General features: G+C 31.9%; 2 protein-coding genes across 2 annotated transcripts; one reads left to right on the forward strand and one right to left on the reverse strand.

The window, feature by feature from the left end:
- Positions 1-3,409: 3,409 nt before the first annotated feature.
- Positions 3,410-5,558, forward strand: LOC142613918 (bifunctional dTDP-4-dehydrorhamnose 3,5-epimerase/dTDP-4-dehydrorhamnose reductase). Its single transcript, XM_075786436.1, has 2 exons — positions 3,410-3,961; positions 4,828-5,558. Exons 1-2 carry the CDS (start codon positions 3,506-3,508, stop codon positions 5,278-5,280), a joined length of 909 nt encoding a protein of 302 aa, XP_075642551.1. The 5' UTR covers positions 3,410-3,505; the 3' UTR covers positions 5,281-5,558.
- A 1,580-nt stretch (positions 5,559-7,138) lies between these two features.
- LOC142612086 (cucumisin-like) lies at positions 7,139-13,292 on the reverse strand. The gene is made up of 10 exons (XM_075784216.1): positions 13,209-13,292; positions 13,027-13,115; positions 10,610-10,707; positions 10,391-10,534; positions 10,218-10,317; positions 9,307-9,820; positions 8,886-9,208; positions 8,674-8,785; positions 8,348-8,561; positions 7,139-8,076 (listed from the first exon to the last, which is right to left on the reverse strand). Exons 1-10 carry the CDS (start codon positions 13,290-13,292, stop codon positions 7,439-7,441), a joined length of 2,316 nt encoding a protein of 771 aa, XP_075640331.1. The 3' UTR covers positions 7,139-7,438.
- Positions 13,293-14,730: the final 1,438 nt, after the last annotated feature.

Here is a 14,730-nt window from a genome sequence, read left to right on the forward strand (position 1 = left end):
AAGTAATAATAATTGTTTTAACAATACATGTAACGTGCATCTAAGTTTTAGTTGATAGAGACAACAACTTATTTATTCTTATCAATTTCTTTAAATAAAGTATCAATAAGTGTTTTAACAAAATTAACATGCAACATGCATCTAAATTTTAGAAATTTAAATTCTACTCTAACTAAAAATCTATTATTAAAATTTTAAAACTTATACATACATACATACATACATACATATATATATATATATATATATATATATGTATGTATGTATGTATATTCATCAATGGTCTTTCCATAGAATTTCTCTTGTACCCCACATTTTTGTTTTTTATTTTTGAGTTGCAATTTACGCATATGAATTTGTATTAAAATGATATACATGTTATATAGATTCATAAGAGTTGATAAATTTATATGATACTCTCTCTCTCTCCCTGTGGAACAAATTTTTCCCTAATAAACAACTACTCTCATTAATTATTAAATTAATTATTGGGATCTATAATAAAATTTGGGCTTAAGAGTTGTGGTTGCACCAAGTGACTACTCTCACTAATTAGTAAATTAATTATATATTTTTGTTAGGATATATTTCCTCTAAGGGATAATATTTAACAATTTTTTAATTTAGGTTAAACTTTATCATTTAAATTTAAAATTTAAATTCTATTCAAAATAATAGTTTATTATAAAAAATTTCTAAACTTAAATCCCATACAACAACCTACATTTTCTTTCTATAAAAAAAACCCCACGTTTTGATTAAGGGATAAGATTTAAAAATAATTTAAAACAAATTTAAATTCTATTCAAATTAAAAGTAAATTACCAAAAATTTCTAAACTTAAATCCCACACAACCCATGTATTTATTTTTATTTTTATTTTTCCTCAAGTTGCATGTTTTAATAATGATTTAAAATAAATTTAAATTCTATTTAAACTAAAAGTTTATTATAAAAATTTATCAACTTAAATCCCACACAACCCACATTTTTGTTTTTCCCTCAAGTTGCATCTTATTAAATTAATATTTTATTAGGATATTAAGCTAAAAAGCTTTTGACTAAGGGATTCAATTAATATTTTATTAGAATATTAAACTACAAAAATTTTGACTATGGGATGAGATTTTAACAATAATTCAATTTAAATAAAGCTTTATCATCTAAGTTTTAAAATTTAAATTCTACTCTAACTAAAAATCTATTATCATTTTTAGAAATTATATATATTCAGTCATTATTTTTTGATACAATCCCTCTTAACTAATAAATTATCCCTATAATTAAATCCCACACAATAAACCCCAAGTTTTTGTATTTTTTTTCCTTCAAAATGCAACTTACGTTTATGTTTTAATCTAATGATTTCATCTTACTTATTATTCTTTACTTCTGAATTTGAGTGCAAGATATTATGCAAAGGGAAGTTTTACTATAAAGAAGCAAAACAATGGACACCCATTTAAGTTCTTGGTTCTCTTATGTAAGTTTTTATTTAATTTTTTATATTCTCAATTTTTGAACTTTTTTATGTATGTTTTGATTTTTGGTTTTGGTTATTGTATTTAATTTGTGAGTGTGTTGACAATTAGACTATCACTAGGAGAAAATTAGTATTAAGGAACTATTTTGTTTATTATTGTTTATGTGCTGGTTAGAGCATAGATTAAACATAACCCAAATAGGAATAATCAAACTCATTCCATATCTCATATTAAGAAATTAACATAAAGTACAAAGAGAATTTTAAAATATTAAAATAAATAAACACTGATAAAGTCTAAACTCTAAAAAATCAGAACTTAAAGTACATTTTTTATTAAAATTATTTACCTATTTTATAATTTATTATTACTATTTATTTAATAATTTAGTATTAATTATTTTAAAATTTTTGAGCTTACATATGGAGCTTCATTAAGCTGTGCATCGCACGGAAATAATACTAGTGTAGTATAAAATAGATAATTAAAAGCTTATGCAATTGCTCTCAGCTCATGCAAAAATTTTTGTCTACTTGAGCATGAGAATATACTTTTTCTATTTAACATACTCACTTTTCAAATCACCCCACATCAAATTATCTATTTTACTCTACATTTACAATATCAATCTTTCTTGATTTTTTTAATTGTTTCTCATTCTTCACACATAATAATCATCATCTACTCTTTTTTTTCATCCTCAGGATAGGAAAAAAAAAAAAAGCAAAATGAATAGTGTCAGTGTAAATTTACACAATTACTATAGCAACCCATGTATTTTTACACACTTTACATGGTCTGATGTGAGTGAATTTTGGACTTAGTTGGCTAAAATGTGATCATTTTTTATTATACAAACACTGATGTGAAAGCTCTTAGCGATCGATTTCAATTAGTTTATGAAAAATTCATTACTAACTTTAAAGTTTTAATATTAAAGCTTTATTTTCTGGAAAATGAATCCCTTTTTCAAAAAGCAATTTTAGAAAGTTATCTTATTTTTTTTATGTTTGGTAGCGATCTTAAAACAAGTTGAAAAACCATCTCTTGACTTTCCTTATTTAGTTTTGCATGAGATAGAGTTGGTTTCTTTATTTAGTTTTGCGTGAGATAGGGTTGCTTTCTAGAAAATTTTAGCGGAAATTAACTTTATCTTACGCTAAGCTAAATACGAGAAATTAAAAGAAAGCTTTCCTTTAATGCTCTATTTGTTTCGATGATAATATTTTCTAGAAAATAAGTTATTTTTAAAAAAACAATATCAATAGTGAGCTTATAAAACCAGTAAAAATTTGTCAACACAATTATTGTGAAAATTATTATGTTCTTTTATTTGTGCTTTTGAAAGTTTCCTACTCCGTGAACTTCTTTTCCTTAACTTATCTTGACAACATAGATCTCAGGTTATTGCCACATCTATAGAAGCTTCTTTTTATTTTTTATTTTTTTAACTAGTCACATCAGTAATTTTTATTTAAAAAATAATAATATTGACTAAATTGACATGCAATTTAGATGATAGGCACCAAATTAAAATATAATGTAACTAAATTAATATGAAAATGAAATGTTAAAGGCCAATTTATGATATAGCCTTAAAAAGAACAAAAAAAACCAAATTCATTGTTTACCGTAAGTAAATTAAAAAACAAAAAGTGTGAGACCGGATTTATGTTGCCCTTTATTAGTCCAAATCTCAGGCAAGTTTTTTATTTTATCGAAAAAATTTATTTCCCCACAACATTAACCAAAAAAAAAAAAAAAAAAAACCTTAATAAAAACGAGTGAGGTCCCCGCTTCTAATTATTCCTCAAACTCTTTACATTAAATTAAAGCAACGCCTAGGTCCCACCATCACTGTCCTAAAAAAATACATCAGTCTATGCTACAAAGATCCTCTATATATTCCCAAATAGGAGTATTTTGTGTGTTCACAAAAATATATATATATACACTCCCACCAGATCCAAATCTCTCACATTCTCACATTTCTTGCATCATATCATCTCTATTTATCTCAGATGGGTTTTCCAGCCAATGGAGATTCAGCAACCGACAAGCCGTACAAATTCCTAATCTATGGTCGCACCGGTTGGATTGGCGGTTTACTGGGCAAGCTTTGCGAAGCTCAAGGCATCGACTTCGTCTATGGCTCTGGTCGCCTCGAGAATCGCTCGTCCCTCGAAGCCGACATCTTGGCCACCAAGCCAAGCCACGTGTTCAACGCCGCCGGCGTCACGGGCCGCCCCAACGTCGACTGGTGCGAGTCCCACAAAGTCGAGACCATTCGAACCAACGTTGTTGGAACACTCACTCTGGCTGACGTGTGCAGGGATAAGGGTATTGTCTTGATCAACTACGCCACTGGATGTATCTTTGAGTATGATTCGGATCATCCACTTGGATCCGGTATCGGGTACAAGGAGGAGGACACCCCTAATTTCATCGGATCTTTTTATTCCAAGACCAAGGCCATGGTAGTGGCTCTAAACTCTTTTTTTTTTTTTTTTTAATTTTAATTATTTTTTGGTGGTTGGCTAGAAATGAAATGTCATTACAGTTGATGTAACTCCTAAACATGTTAGATCTGACATTTTGATTCGTAACCCAAATGATTTTTTTCCCTGTCTAGATCTGACACAGCGATTTGATTGGATTTGTAGCAGTTACGTAAGCATGATGTTTCTAAAATGGTACATTTTTGACTATATGTAATTGAGCTGTAATATCGCATTTTGCATGATTGCATATATTGAAATGATACCAAGAAATGTTGCATTTGCTTGTTTTATGGTGCGTTGTACTTGTTCAATAAATTAAAGTTCGTAATCGAACCTATCATTAAAAAAATGGTAACGAAACCATGGATCTTAATTCTCGGTATGTTTATTTTCATAAAAAAAAAAAACGAAACTTTATTTTTTTTTAAAGAATTTATTGGATCAACAATTTTATTTTATTTGTAAGTTACTTGTGTAATAGTAGATCCAAAAGGTGGTGTCATTTATTTTGAGCTTAAATCTCATCGGCCAATTGGATCAGCAATTATCTGATTAGTAAAGTTGGAATTTTTAGATCCAAAATTATCATCTAAAATCCTTCTCAATTTTAGATGCTACTAGGCTTTTGGTTTTGATTAAATAGTTGCTTCCCATAAGAAGTTGATGGTTCATCTTTTGTGACTATTATACTTTAATACACCTTAACTATGCACACAAACATCCTCTTGCATGCGCATTCATATGTGGTAAAATAGAGCAAAATGAATAGTTGATGACTGTTCCGATGTATAGATTGTATGTATGGTATTCTGACTCTGGCTCCTTATTTGATATTTTGAAAGGTTGAAGATCTGCTCAAGAATTATGAAAATGTCTGTACCTTGCGTGTTAGAATGCCTATCTCATCTGATTTATCCAACCCTCGCAACTTCATCACAAAGATAACACGATATGAGAAGGTTGTTAACATTCCAAACTCAATGACGATCTTAGATGAACTACTCCCAATCTCGATTGAAATGGCAAAGAGAAATCTCACTGGAATCTGGAACTTCACGAACCCTGGAGTGGTCAGCCACAATGAGATACTAGAGATGTACAGGGAATACATTGACCCCAACTTCACATGGAAGAACTTTACTCTTGAGGAGCAAGCTAAGGTGATCGTTGCCCCTAGAAGCAACAATGAGCTTGATGCCACAAAATTGAAGCAGGAATTCCCTGAACTCTTGTCCATCAAGGAATCACTCATTAAGAATGTATTTCAACCAAATAAGAAGACTGCTGGAGCGTAATACTTTTAGGTTCGAATTTTTCACTTCCCCTGCTATTTCTTTTATTTTGTTCTTGTGGGGTTTGATAAGAGCTCCCATCATATGAGTTCCCCTTCTTCCCACACAACACTCTTGATTGCCCTATTTGTATTTGAATGTCATATTTGTATCCAATTGGTGATGAATAAATTGATTGGAAGTGATATTTCTAGTTCTACATTCTTATAATGTTTATGTATTTATTTCTCTGTATTGTATGGCTAAAACTGCTTTATATTTGAGAATTGGGATTTTTCTGATGTTTAGCATTTGCAATTAAATTGGGAATGTGGTAGATTAAATACTTCATTGGTGACCTGTTTTTGTTTATGATGTATGACAGCTGCTTTTTGGTTGAGCTTAATTGCTTAAGTATTAGATCTTCAATCTCTGTCATGCAATTTCTAATTCTTAGTGTAAGTAGTTGCTTTTTTCTTCCCTAATTTTGTAGCCTGTTGTAATAATCAACAAATCACAATACTATAGGATTTTAATTGGACAAGACAAAGGTATCATGTTTTGGTATGTTATGGGGGTAAAGATACAACATTTAAACCAAAAAAGTTCTTGAGACATGCAGCAGGGGCACGCAACACAAGTTAGCTGCCCAGGGCCAAGGATCCTGTTATTTTTGTTGCATGAATTAGTTGCCTTTGAATTCGTAATATTTCCCTCTCTTTGGGTCTAAGCTCAGTTGTAAAATGGGATTAGATTGTTACCTATAGACAAGATTGCTAGTGCCTGGTGGTAAGACTAATAATGTTCAAATCTTATTTGTGATAAACTAATGTTCAAATCTTATTGATTCTAAAAGTACTGGTTTCTTTACCACTGCAGTCTGGTCTTTGAAAGATTTCATCTTTCCAAGGCATGAGAATGTTATTTTGGAAGTCCAGGGCTGTCTACCTTGAGAGAGGTAGATAGGCATGTGAATCAGTAGTAAACCATTCCTGATTCCAAGCTTTTCCGAACTTTGTTGTTGTTCCAGAAATCTCCTCACCTCTAGTTCTAGTGTGGAAGTATAATGATCGAACAGAGAAAATTAAATATTTGAAAGTCATTGAAAAAATATTAAAAAACATAGGTTGGCTCAATTGACATGCCGTCTCAAATGCACAAAGACCTCAATGTCAGTGTCCGAGGATTACATTCTTTTGTATCCTCCACCCTTGTGTGATACATGGACGAATCTTTAAAATCTGGGACATGGAGAAGGAAGAGTGTAGAGAACCGGGGAGAAATGTGTAAACCGTCTCACCACACTCCACATGATTGTTCCAGATATATTTGGCTGCTGTGTTATATTTGGGCCATAGACCTGCACTGTAAACGATTTTTCTCTCCAAGGGCAGAGAACGACGAGAAAGATGGCTTTATGGTGACAGCAATAGAGGCGGGCATGTGCATACTGAGAGTGTCGGCTGAGTTTGGTCAGCCAACGTCGGCGAATGTTCTATTGAATACAACTTTGATTCGGTGGCCATCTTCCATGGCAAGGCAGAATGAGGGATAGCTAAGGTCCTAAGCTCTTCCAGGCTTCAAGGTGTTGCAAAAGCTGCTGTTGTCTCTAGTGATGAGTCTTAATTAGCCTGGTGGTATTGTAGCCTTGCTTTGCTCGCAGAGGAAGTCTATGTAGTCTGCATTAGCCTGGTGGTATTGAGGGTCAACTTTTATGTTCGTTAATTTTTCAAATATATTTTTATGTAATTTTCGTAATTTTAGGAGTTCCGTTTTTATTAACTTGATTCTAACTTCTAAGTGAATTTCTATGCGATTATCAAAAAAAGAAAACAGAAGAAGTGAATTTCTATGCTTTTTTAAAAATCAAAATTAAGTTGTATTTAGGATATGTTTAAGAATTTTAAAAATCAAAATTAAGGGTACAAATATGACGTCATCTCAAATGCACGTACAAACCTCAATGCTAGTAATACTAAAAAACACTTTTTTTTTTTTTTTTTTTTTTTACAACTGCGAAGTTGAAAAGTTGTTATTGGTTTTCATGTAAGTACACCACTGACAACCATGATCATGTTGGGAGAGTAAGAGCCCCAAACTTTGGCTAAGTAACTTTATTGTTTATTATTAATAACTTGCAACCTCATAAAGTTGTAAGAAAATTTGCGTGATAGACTTCTTGTCAATATTTGTGTTTGAGGATCCCGTTCTTGTGATACATGGAAGAACCTTTGGAGTCTGGTTTTTCCTGAGACGTTGAGAAGGAAGGGTATCCGTATTGAGAATCTGGGAGAATTGTGTAAACCACAAGTGGGCTTCTCACCATATAATCTCCATATTTCCACATGATCGCACCAGATATAATTGGCTGCTGTGCAATCTTTGGACCATAGACCTGCACAGTAAACGATTTTCTCTCTCCAATGGTAGAGAATGACAACACAGACGGTTCCACAGTAACAGTAATAGAGGCTGGCATGTATGTACTAAGAGTGTAGGTTGAGTTTGGTGGGCCAACGTTGGTGGCCGTCCTAGTGAATACAGCCTTAATCTGCTGGCCATCTTCCACGGCAACAGAGAATGAGGGATAGTTAAGGTTCCACGCTCTTCCAGGCTTTGAGGTATTGCAAAAGCTGCTGTTGTCTCCGATGATGAGTCTTAACGTGGTGGTATTGTAGCCTTGCATGCAAAGGAAGTCTACGTAATCTGCCTCATATGCATCATAGACAAGCCCAGGGTCTACTGCTTGCAATGGGTTGATGTGACCAGATCCATAAGCAAATTCAAGGTCTTCATGCTTCTTTGGGTCCATAATATAAGCTATTCTTGACAAAAGTTAGGTCGGTGAGAGAGAGTAAACTATGCTTTATAATGTGTGTCCATATCAGAGTGGCTTTAATAGTCTATGAATCCAATTTTTCCAACAAAACAGTAGAAAGTAAGGCATGTTGCATCATTTTGCCATTTTCTCAGGTTTTGTCACGCTAATTTGTGAACCTTTTATAGTTATATTGGTGGAAATTTTAACATTTTCTATAACCAAATTTACCTGAACAAAGTCATGTTCTAGAAGTCAAGTTTATTAGTTCACCTGTGGTCATGAGGGCAGATTTAATGGCAGCAGGTGACCAGTTCGGATGGGCAGCCTTAACATAGGCAGCTGCACCACTAGAGTGAGGGCAAGACATTGATGTCCCAGAAATTATGTTGAATTTGACACTCCTAGTGTCGTCCTGGCCCTCGGAAGGTGGAGACACAGGAGACCAAGCAGCAAGAATATCTACTCCAGGGGCTGTGAGATCAGGCTGCATATATATCATCCAAATAATTTTAACATATCGAGCCATGTTCTAAAACTGAAACTAAAATTATAGATGAATACAGTTTTGTAAACAAAGTACTCATTTTCTATATCACCTTGAGAATGTCTGGGGCGATAGGGTTGGGTCCCCTAGATGAAAATGATACAACATAAGGTGCCTTGACGTCCTTCCATGTCTCACCAACCAGAATAGTGGCAATTGGTTCTCTATCAAGGTTTGAAGTATTTCATTAGGATATTGTAGAAAGTAAGCAATTTGTGCCATCAATGATTTATGTAAAGATAATTAGTATAGCAATTTATTTACTCTGTTGATCTGATGTAGTTTAAAATTTTGAGGCCATCTTCTACACTAATTACTGTTGCTGGCAACGGGAAGCTGAAAGCAACATCAGTAAATGATGAGTCAGCCATAATGGTTCCCACACCATTGGCTAATAGGATGCCAGTGCCATCGACGGCTGTTTCACAGAAAACAATCTTTCCTTGTACTTTGTATGAATTCAGGACACCATCAAAGCAACCTTTTGAAATATCCGGGTCAGCACCTGCAGAGTAGTTTGCAGCATCTCCACCCCAAATCAAGGGAAATGATGTTCCATTGAGGTTGAAGCTATTAATGGAGAGGCCCTTCATTAGATCATTCAAAGAATTAGTATGGTATTAGTGAAGATTACTATATTGAAATGCTTTATTTTAAATAGAATAACTTCAATAAAAAACTCAACAGTGTAGGCTTGTCCATTGCCAAGCACAACTTGAGCAACAAATTTCCTGTCAATGGTGCTGGCAGCAACACTTAATATCCAAGGTGCATGATTGCTGATGCTTAACGGGACAGGCCCTGAGTTTCCAGCAGAACATGAGGTCAAGATGCCTTTTCTCATGGCATGGAAAGACCCAATAGCAACTGGTTCTTCGAAGTATGGACGAAACCCACTGAAACCAAGGGACACTGAAATAATGTCCACTCCATCTGCTATTGCATCGTCAAATGCAGCTAGGATGTCTGCTGAGTAACATCCAGATGACCAGCAAACTTTGTACATTGCAATCCTTGCACCAGGAACTCCACCTCTTGCAGTTCCTTCTGCTAGCCCAAAGTAGCTCGCTCCAGCTAGCTCCCTCCCTGCGGCTATTGAGGATGTATGCGTTCCATGACCTTCAGAGTCTCTTGGGGATTTGATGTCTGTGATGTCATATTTGCGATGACTGTTGTAGTAACGGGCTCCAATGATCTTGCTGTGATTTTAGAATTTCTGTGAGTTGCTATCAAAGATGAATGCCTAAAAGATGAATGTCATTTATTTTGTCTTAAGTTTGTGTCTCAAGTTATGTAATAGTTACCTGTGTCCCGTCCCAAAAGTTGCAAGAATTACTAATGATTTTGTGTCCCTAGTATGGAAAAATCTTCAAAATGTAGTGACTCATCTTTATTTGTGCTAATCATGATTTTGACCTTTTTAGTTGTTGGTTATTTGCCATCAATAAAACAAACTCTTATCTCTTCTTATTAATAATCTATTCCTTCAGACAGTCACTAACATGACCCATTTTATTTCTTCTTAAATTTTCTCAATCTCATTCATTCTTACGCATGGCAATGCTCACATAAGTTCCAGGCAGAAAGAGAGCTCACTTGTTACAGGTGAAGTTGGCGCCTTGGCATTTACCCTTCCATTTACTAGGTGGAGAGCTGAGCCCTTCATCATTGAAGCTATCCGATTCTGGCCAGATTCCTGCAACACAACAGATGTGAAAAACTCAAATTCGAGCATTTGCTTTGTCTTTTATGCGAAGCAAAATGGTGACCTGTGTCAAGAAGCCCAATAATAATGTCTCCTTCTTGAGGGCTTCCAAGTTTGCCAATTGAGGGGAATCCCATGAAGTCCCATGACCTTGTAGTGTGAAGCTTTAGCATGTGGTTTGGAAGCACTGAAATTACACCTTCCATTTCTGCGACACATTTCAACTGCTTTTAGCACACAAACAGTAGTAAAAATTCATTTCTTGACACTAGTTTGTACTCACCTGAGAATTTTGCAACTTCTTCATCAGTTAATTTAGCTGCAAATCCATTAAAACTCTTCCCATAACTATAGATTAGCGACTCTTTGGCTGTTGAAGTACTGCAATTGGAAAAAAAAACTTTGAGATAATTCAGAAGTTAAAGCAGTTAGGGGAAGGTATTTATATTAGGAATGAAGCATATTACATATGAAGAACTTCTATAGTTAGTCTCTTGATTATCATACAAGCTAAAACAGTCATATGGCTCACATTTCGCCTCTCAATCTAAAATTTTCTCCAAACTATTTTGTAGATTGTCCGTCGTTGTTTTCGTGTGTCAATCTCAATCATGTCCAAGATCACTATTTGGTTCCTGTTGACACGTCTTTAAATAACTACTCATTCATTCTGCATAACATTAGGATTCACCATAATACGGTGATTATTATACAAGCTAAAAATGCCGCATTCTAGGCTCTAGCATGGTTATTAGCTACTAGATACTTTCCCGCTACCTTGCAAATTCATTTGAAAGGTAGAATCCTAATTTTTATATTTCTTAACACCTATTTGTAATATTCATTTTACTATGTAATATATATATATATATATATATATATACACACACACACATATATATATATATATATATATATATATGTATGTATGTATGTATAATTGTCATAGAATTGGTTTCCAAATATTACGTGGAATTGCTCTACTAATCTAAAATTTGAAGATTTTTGACATTTATAGAAGGTTAACATATTATATTAATTGTAAACTTTATTTTTTAAATTGATTAAATGATTTTGAAATTTATAAATTTAAATTCAAAAAAATTGAAATACTCAAATTTTTTTTTCAAAAAGTGCATCACATGATTACACTAACTGTAAGTGGCTTTTAATTGCCACAATTCTGAACTATTAGAACTCCTAACACTATCTCAAAAAAGAACTCGTAATACTAAGTGTCGGTTTGAAAATAGTTTATCTATCGTTTTACTAAAAATGTACTAAAATATACTTGAATTCTGAAAAAGTGAGAAAATGCGGAAAAAAGTTAGATTTTAAAAAGCTGTATATTTATATCTATATATATATCTAAAAGCTGAAGCGTAGCATTTATTATTACTATGTTCCAGTTGAACCATATCAGCGGTCACATGATTATCTACTTCTTTCCACTACTTCCAACCATAGCTTCTCTCTCTCTCTCTCTCTCTCTCTCTATATATATATATATATATATATATATAATTTATTCTTTTTTGATGAATCATTGCATTTTTGTATATAATACTATTTTGGGTTAATACGATTTGGTAGTGTGTTTGATTTTTAAGTTTTCTGTCACAAGTCTTCACTCTCCCTTTTTTAGCTTTTGTTTGAATTTTTTTTTTGGACATAATACTTAGTTATTTTGAAAGTGAGATTTTGAATTTATATCAAAATACAATGTTGGCTATGTATTTGAATGTGTCTATCAACTATTAAAATTAAAGTAAATGAATTTGTAAAGTTAAAACTACTTAAGATGAATTTGTAAAGCCAATATATTTATATATTTAATATAATCAAAAAATCAAAAGTAAAAAGTAAATAATAAAAAGAATAATGATGTGGCCAATGACGTGACAGATGAGAAGGCTCAACAAAAACGTAGTAACAAAAATGCGATATGAAGATTCAGTTAAAGGAAATTGAATATTAATAAATAAAAGTGTACGTAGTAAAAAAAAATAAATCATGTTCTCTTTATGGTTTTATAAAGTTTATTTTCTTTCATTTCGATATATGAAGTGTTCAATAATAGATATAAAGTCTACTTTTTCCCTACATATTATTTTAAGTATTAAATTTATAATATGGTATAATCTCTTAGGAATTTCTAAGAAATATGTAGTTCTAATCTCATGTATCTATATTAGTAAACAAAATTTAATCAATAATTTGAAACTACTCATACGATAAGAAAAATTATAAATATAATAATATCTTTTTAAGAGAATGAAAATTTTGAATAATATATTTGAAACTCAAACAGTTTAGTTGTACAAGAAAAACAAATTAGGAACATATAAAACACGACAACATAATTTATCAAAATATAGACCGCCTAAAAAATGAATAATATCAATTAAATAAATTCAAATAATAAAATGATAATATATTTTTTGAGATAGATAAATGAAAAATAATTTTAAAAATTGTTTAAATTTTTGGGAGAACAAATTATTTTTCGCAAAATTTATAAAATAAATGATATATTATACCTTAACTAATATAAAATTATCTATTTTCACATATTGTATGGATCTGCTACTAGTAAAAATTAAATGGTGAAGCTAATGCAGGCTATGGGGGTATTAACTTAACTAGAAGACCTGTGATAAATTATGACATTAAGTAGTGACAGGCTAAAAGTTATGACACCTTCCAAGTACTCTCTCTAGCATGGAATGATGCATTGATGCGACAGAAAAATCTCCTTGAGGCTTCTCTCCCATGTATACAATGTGAACCTGTACGTAACACAAACTCCTTAACAAAGAAACCATGTTGAATTACTTTTGGACATTAAAAATACTAAATTTAAACTATGAAAACCAATGTACCTTCCTTTCCTGGCCATGGCAACTCATCAGAAGAGCTGCAAGCAATAATGTGTGCAAAAGAATATGTAACACTGCCTTGGCCATTGGTATTGAACTTTGTTCTACTTAAGTTAATGCCTTACGAGATAAAAGTCTAAGGTATTTATACAAGAAATTAAAACTTGAAATAATCACCGTTTGCACCATGATTTGTCAAGCTTCACTGGCAAAATGGCATCTTTTGTTGTTTCTGTTTTGCTATTGTCACAAAATTATTGTCACCAAATTATTGTCACTAAATTATGTTAAAGAAAAAAAAAACATTATCTGAAGAGCATGCTACTGCCAATTCCAAAGTGACCAAATAAATAAGCTGGTTAAATTATTGGTTTAGTCGTCTAATCACTTCAAATTTATTTTGTCACTAGCTCAAAAATTATGTACAATTATTTAGGCGTGCTATCAAGATAATTGTCCGATTCTCACTATTTCTTTTTGTAATAACAATATATTATTATCTTTGTCTTATTTTTTGCATGCATGTATGTGTCCTGGAATCGATGACTGTCCCTCGCCTGCATATGGGAAATCCGGAACACTTTCCCTTGATTTGATTTCATTGCAAACTTTACGGGAGATGCACTAAACGGTCGGTCAAAACAATATTTTTATCCCGAATCTATGTATTAGATTCCGATTCCATTTCTAGACTAGATAGATTATTTTAATTCTATGCTTAAAGATTTTAAGAGCCTCTTTGGTAAGAGTATTTAAATATAAATTTTTTTATTTTGCAATCCATAAAATGGTAGGTCCTACATTTGAATCTATTTTTTGACTGACATTCTCTAAACACAGTTTTTAGAAAATTGTATTTTATTTTTCTTGTTCAAAATAGGATTTTGAATGCGACTGAGAGGATGTTTACCAAAAATATTTTTAATGGCATAGTTGTAAATAAATTGAAATCAGTGGACTCCATATATTTGTCAAAACTCTTCTATATTATAAATTAAGGAGTTTATCTTTATCATAAAAAGAATTATCACATTTCAAATTTGAAACTTATACATATTTGTCTAAACTCTTCTATATCATAAATTAAGGAGTTTATCTTTATCATAAAAAGAATTCTCACATTTCAAATTTGAAACTTATCATTATAAAAAGGAAAGTAACATGAACTCTATTCTTTTATCATTATCCACAAAAAAAAAAATGTTATCTATAGATTCTATAGGTTACTTTTTGTACTTTTTTTTATGAAAAAAAATCTGAAATATAGAAATAGTCTACCTAACAACTTTTTTTAGTATTTTGAAAATTAATATATATATATATATATATATATATATATATATATATATATATATTATAAATAAAAGCAGAGACCTCATGCGGAAGTGCATCAGGTCCTACAAAGTGACGCTCTAATTTTACATTTAGTCTTCTTTTACCTCTTTCACTAAGTTTTCTTTACTTTTACCCAAAAGTTAACACTAATTTATTTTACTGTTATCTCATTAATATCTTATTAATTGCC

This window comes from Castanea sativa, chromosome 10 (assembly GCF_040712315.1).
Source record: "Castanea sativa cultivar Marrone di Chiusa Pesio chromosome 10, ASM4071231v1".
NCBI lineage: Eukaryota > Viridiplantae > Streptophyta > Magnoliopsida > Fagales > Fagaceae > Castanea > Castanea sativa.

Bases quoted from the DNA above. Each gene is read 5' to 3' on its own strand.
- LOC142613918 (XM_075786436.1), top strand. From the start codon at position 3,506: ATGGGTTTTCCAGCCAATGGAGATTCAGCAACCGACAAGCCGTACAAA. The intron at 3,962-4,827 runs GTAGTGGCTCTA...ATATTTTGAAAG, and splicing joins ATTCCAAGACCAAGGCCATG to GTTGAAGATCTGCTCAAGAA.
- LOC142612086 (XM_075784216.1), bottom strand. From the start codon at position 13,292: ATGGCCAAGGCAGTGTTACATATTCTTTTGCACACATTATTGCTTGCA. The intron at 10,318-10,390 runs GTCACCATTTTG...GTTGTGTTGCAG, and splicing joins TATTGGGCTTCTTGACACAG to GAATCTGGCCAGAATCGGAT. The intron at 8,786-8,885 runs GTAAATAAATTG...AAACCTTGATAG, and splicing joins AACTACATCAGATCAACAGA to AGAACCAATTGCCACTATTC.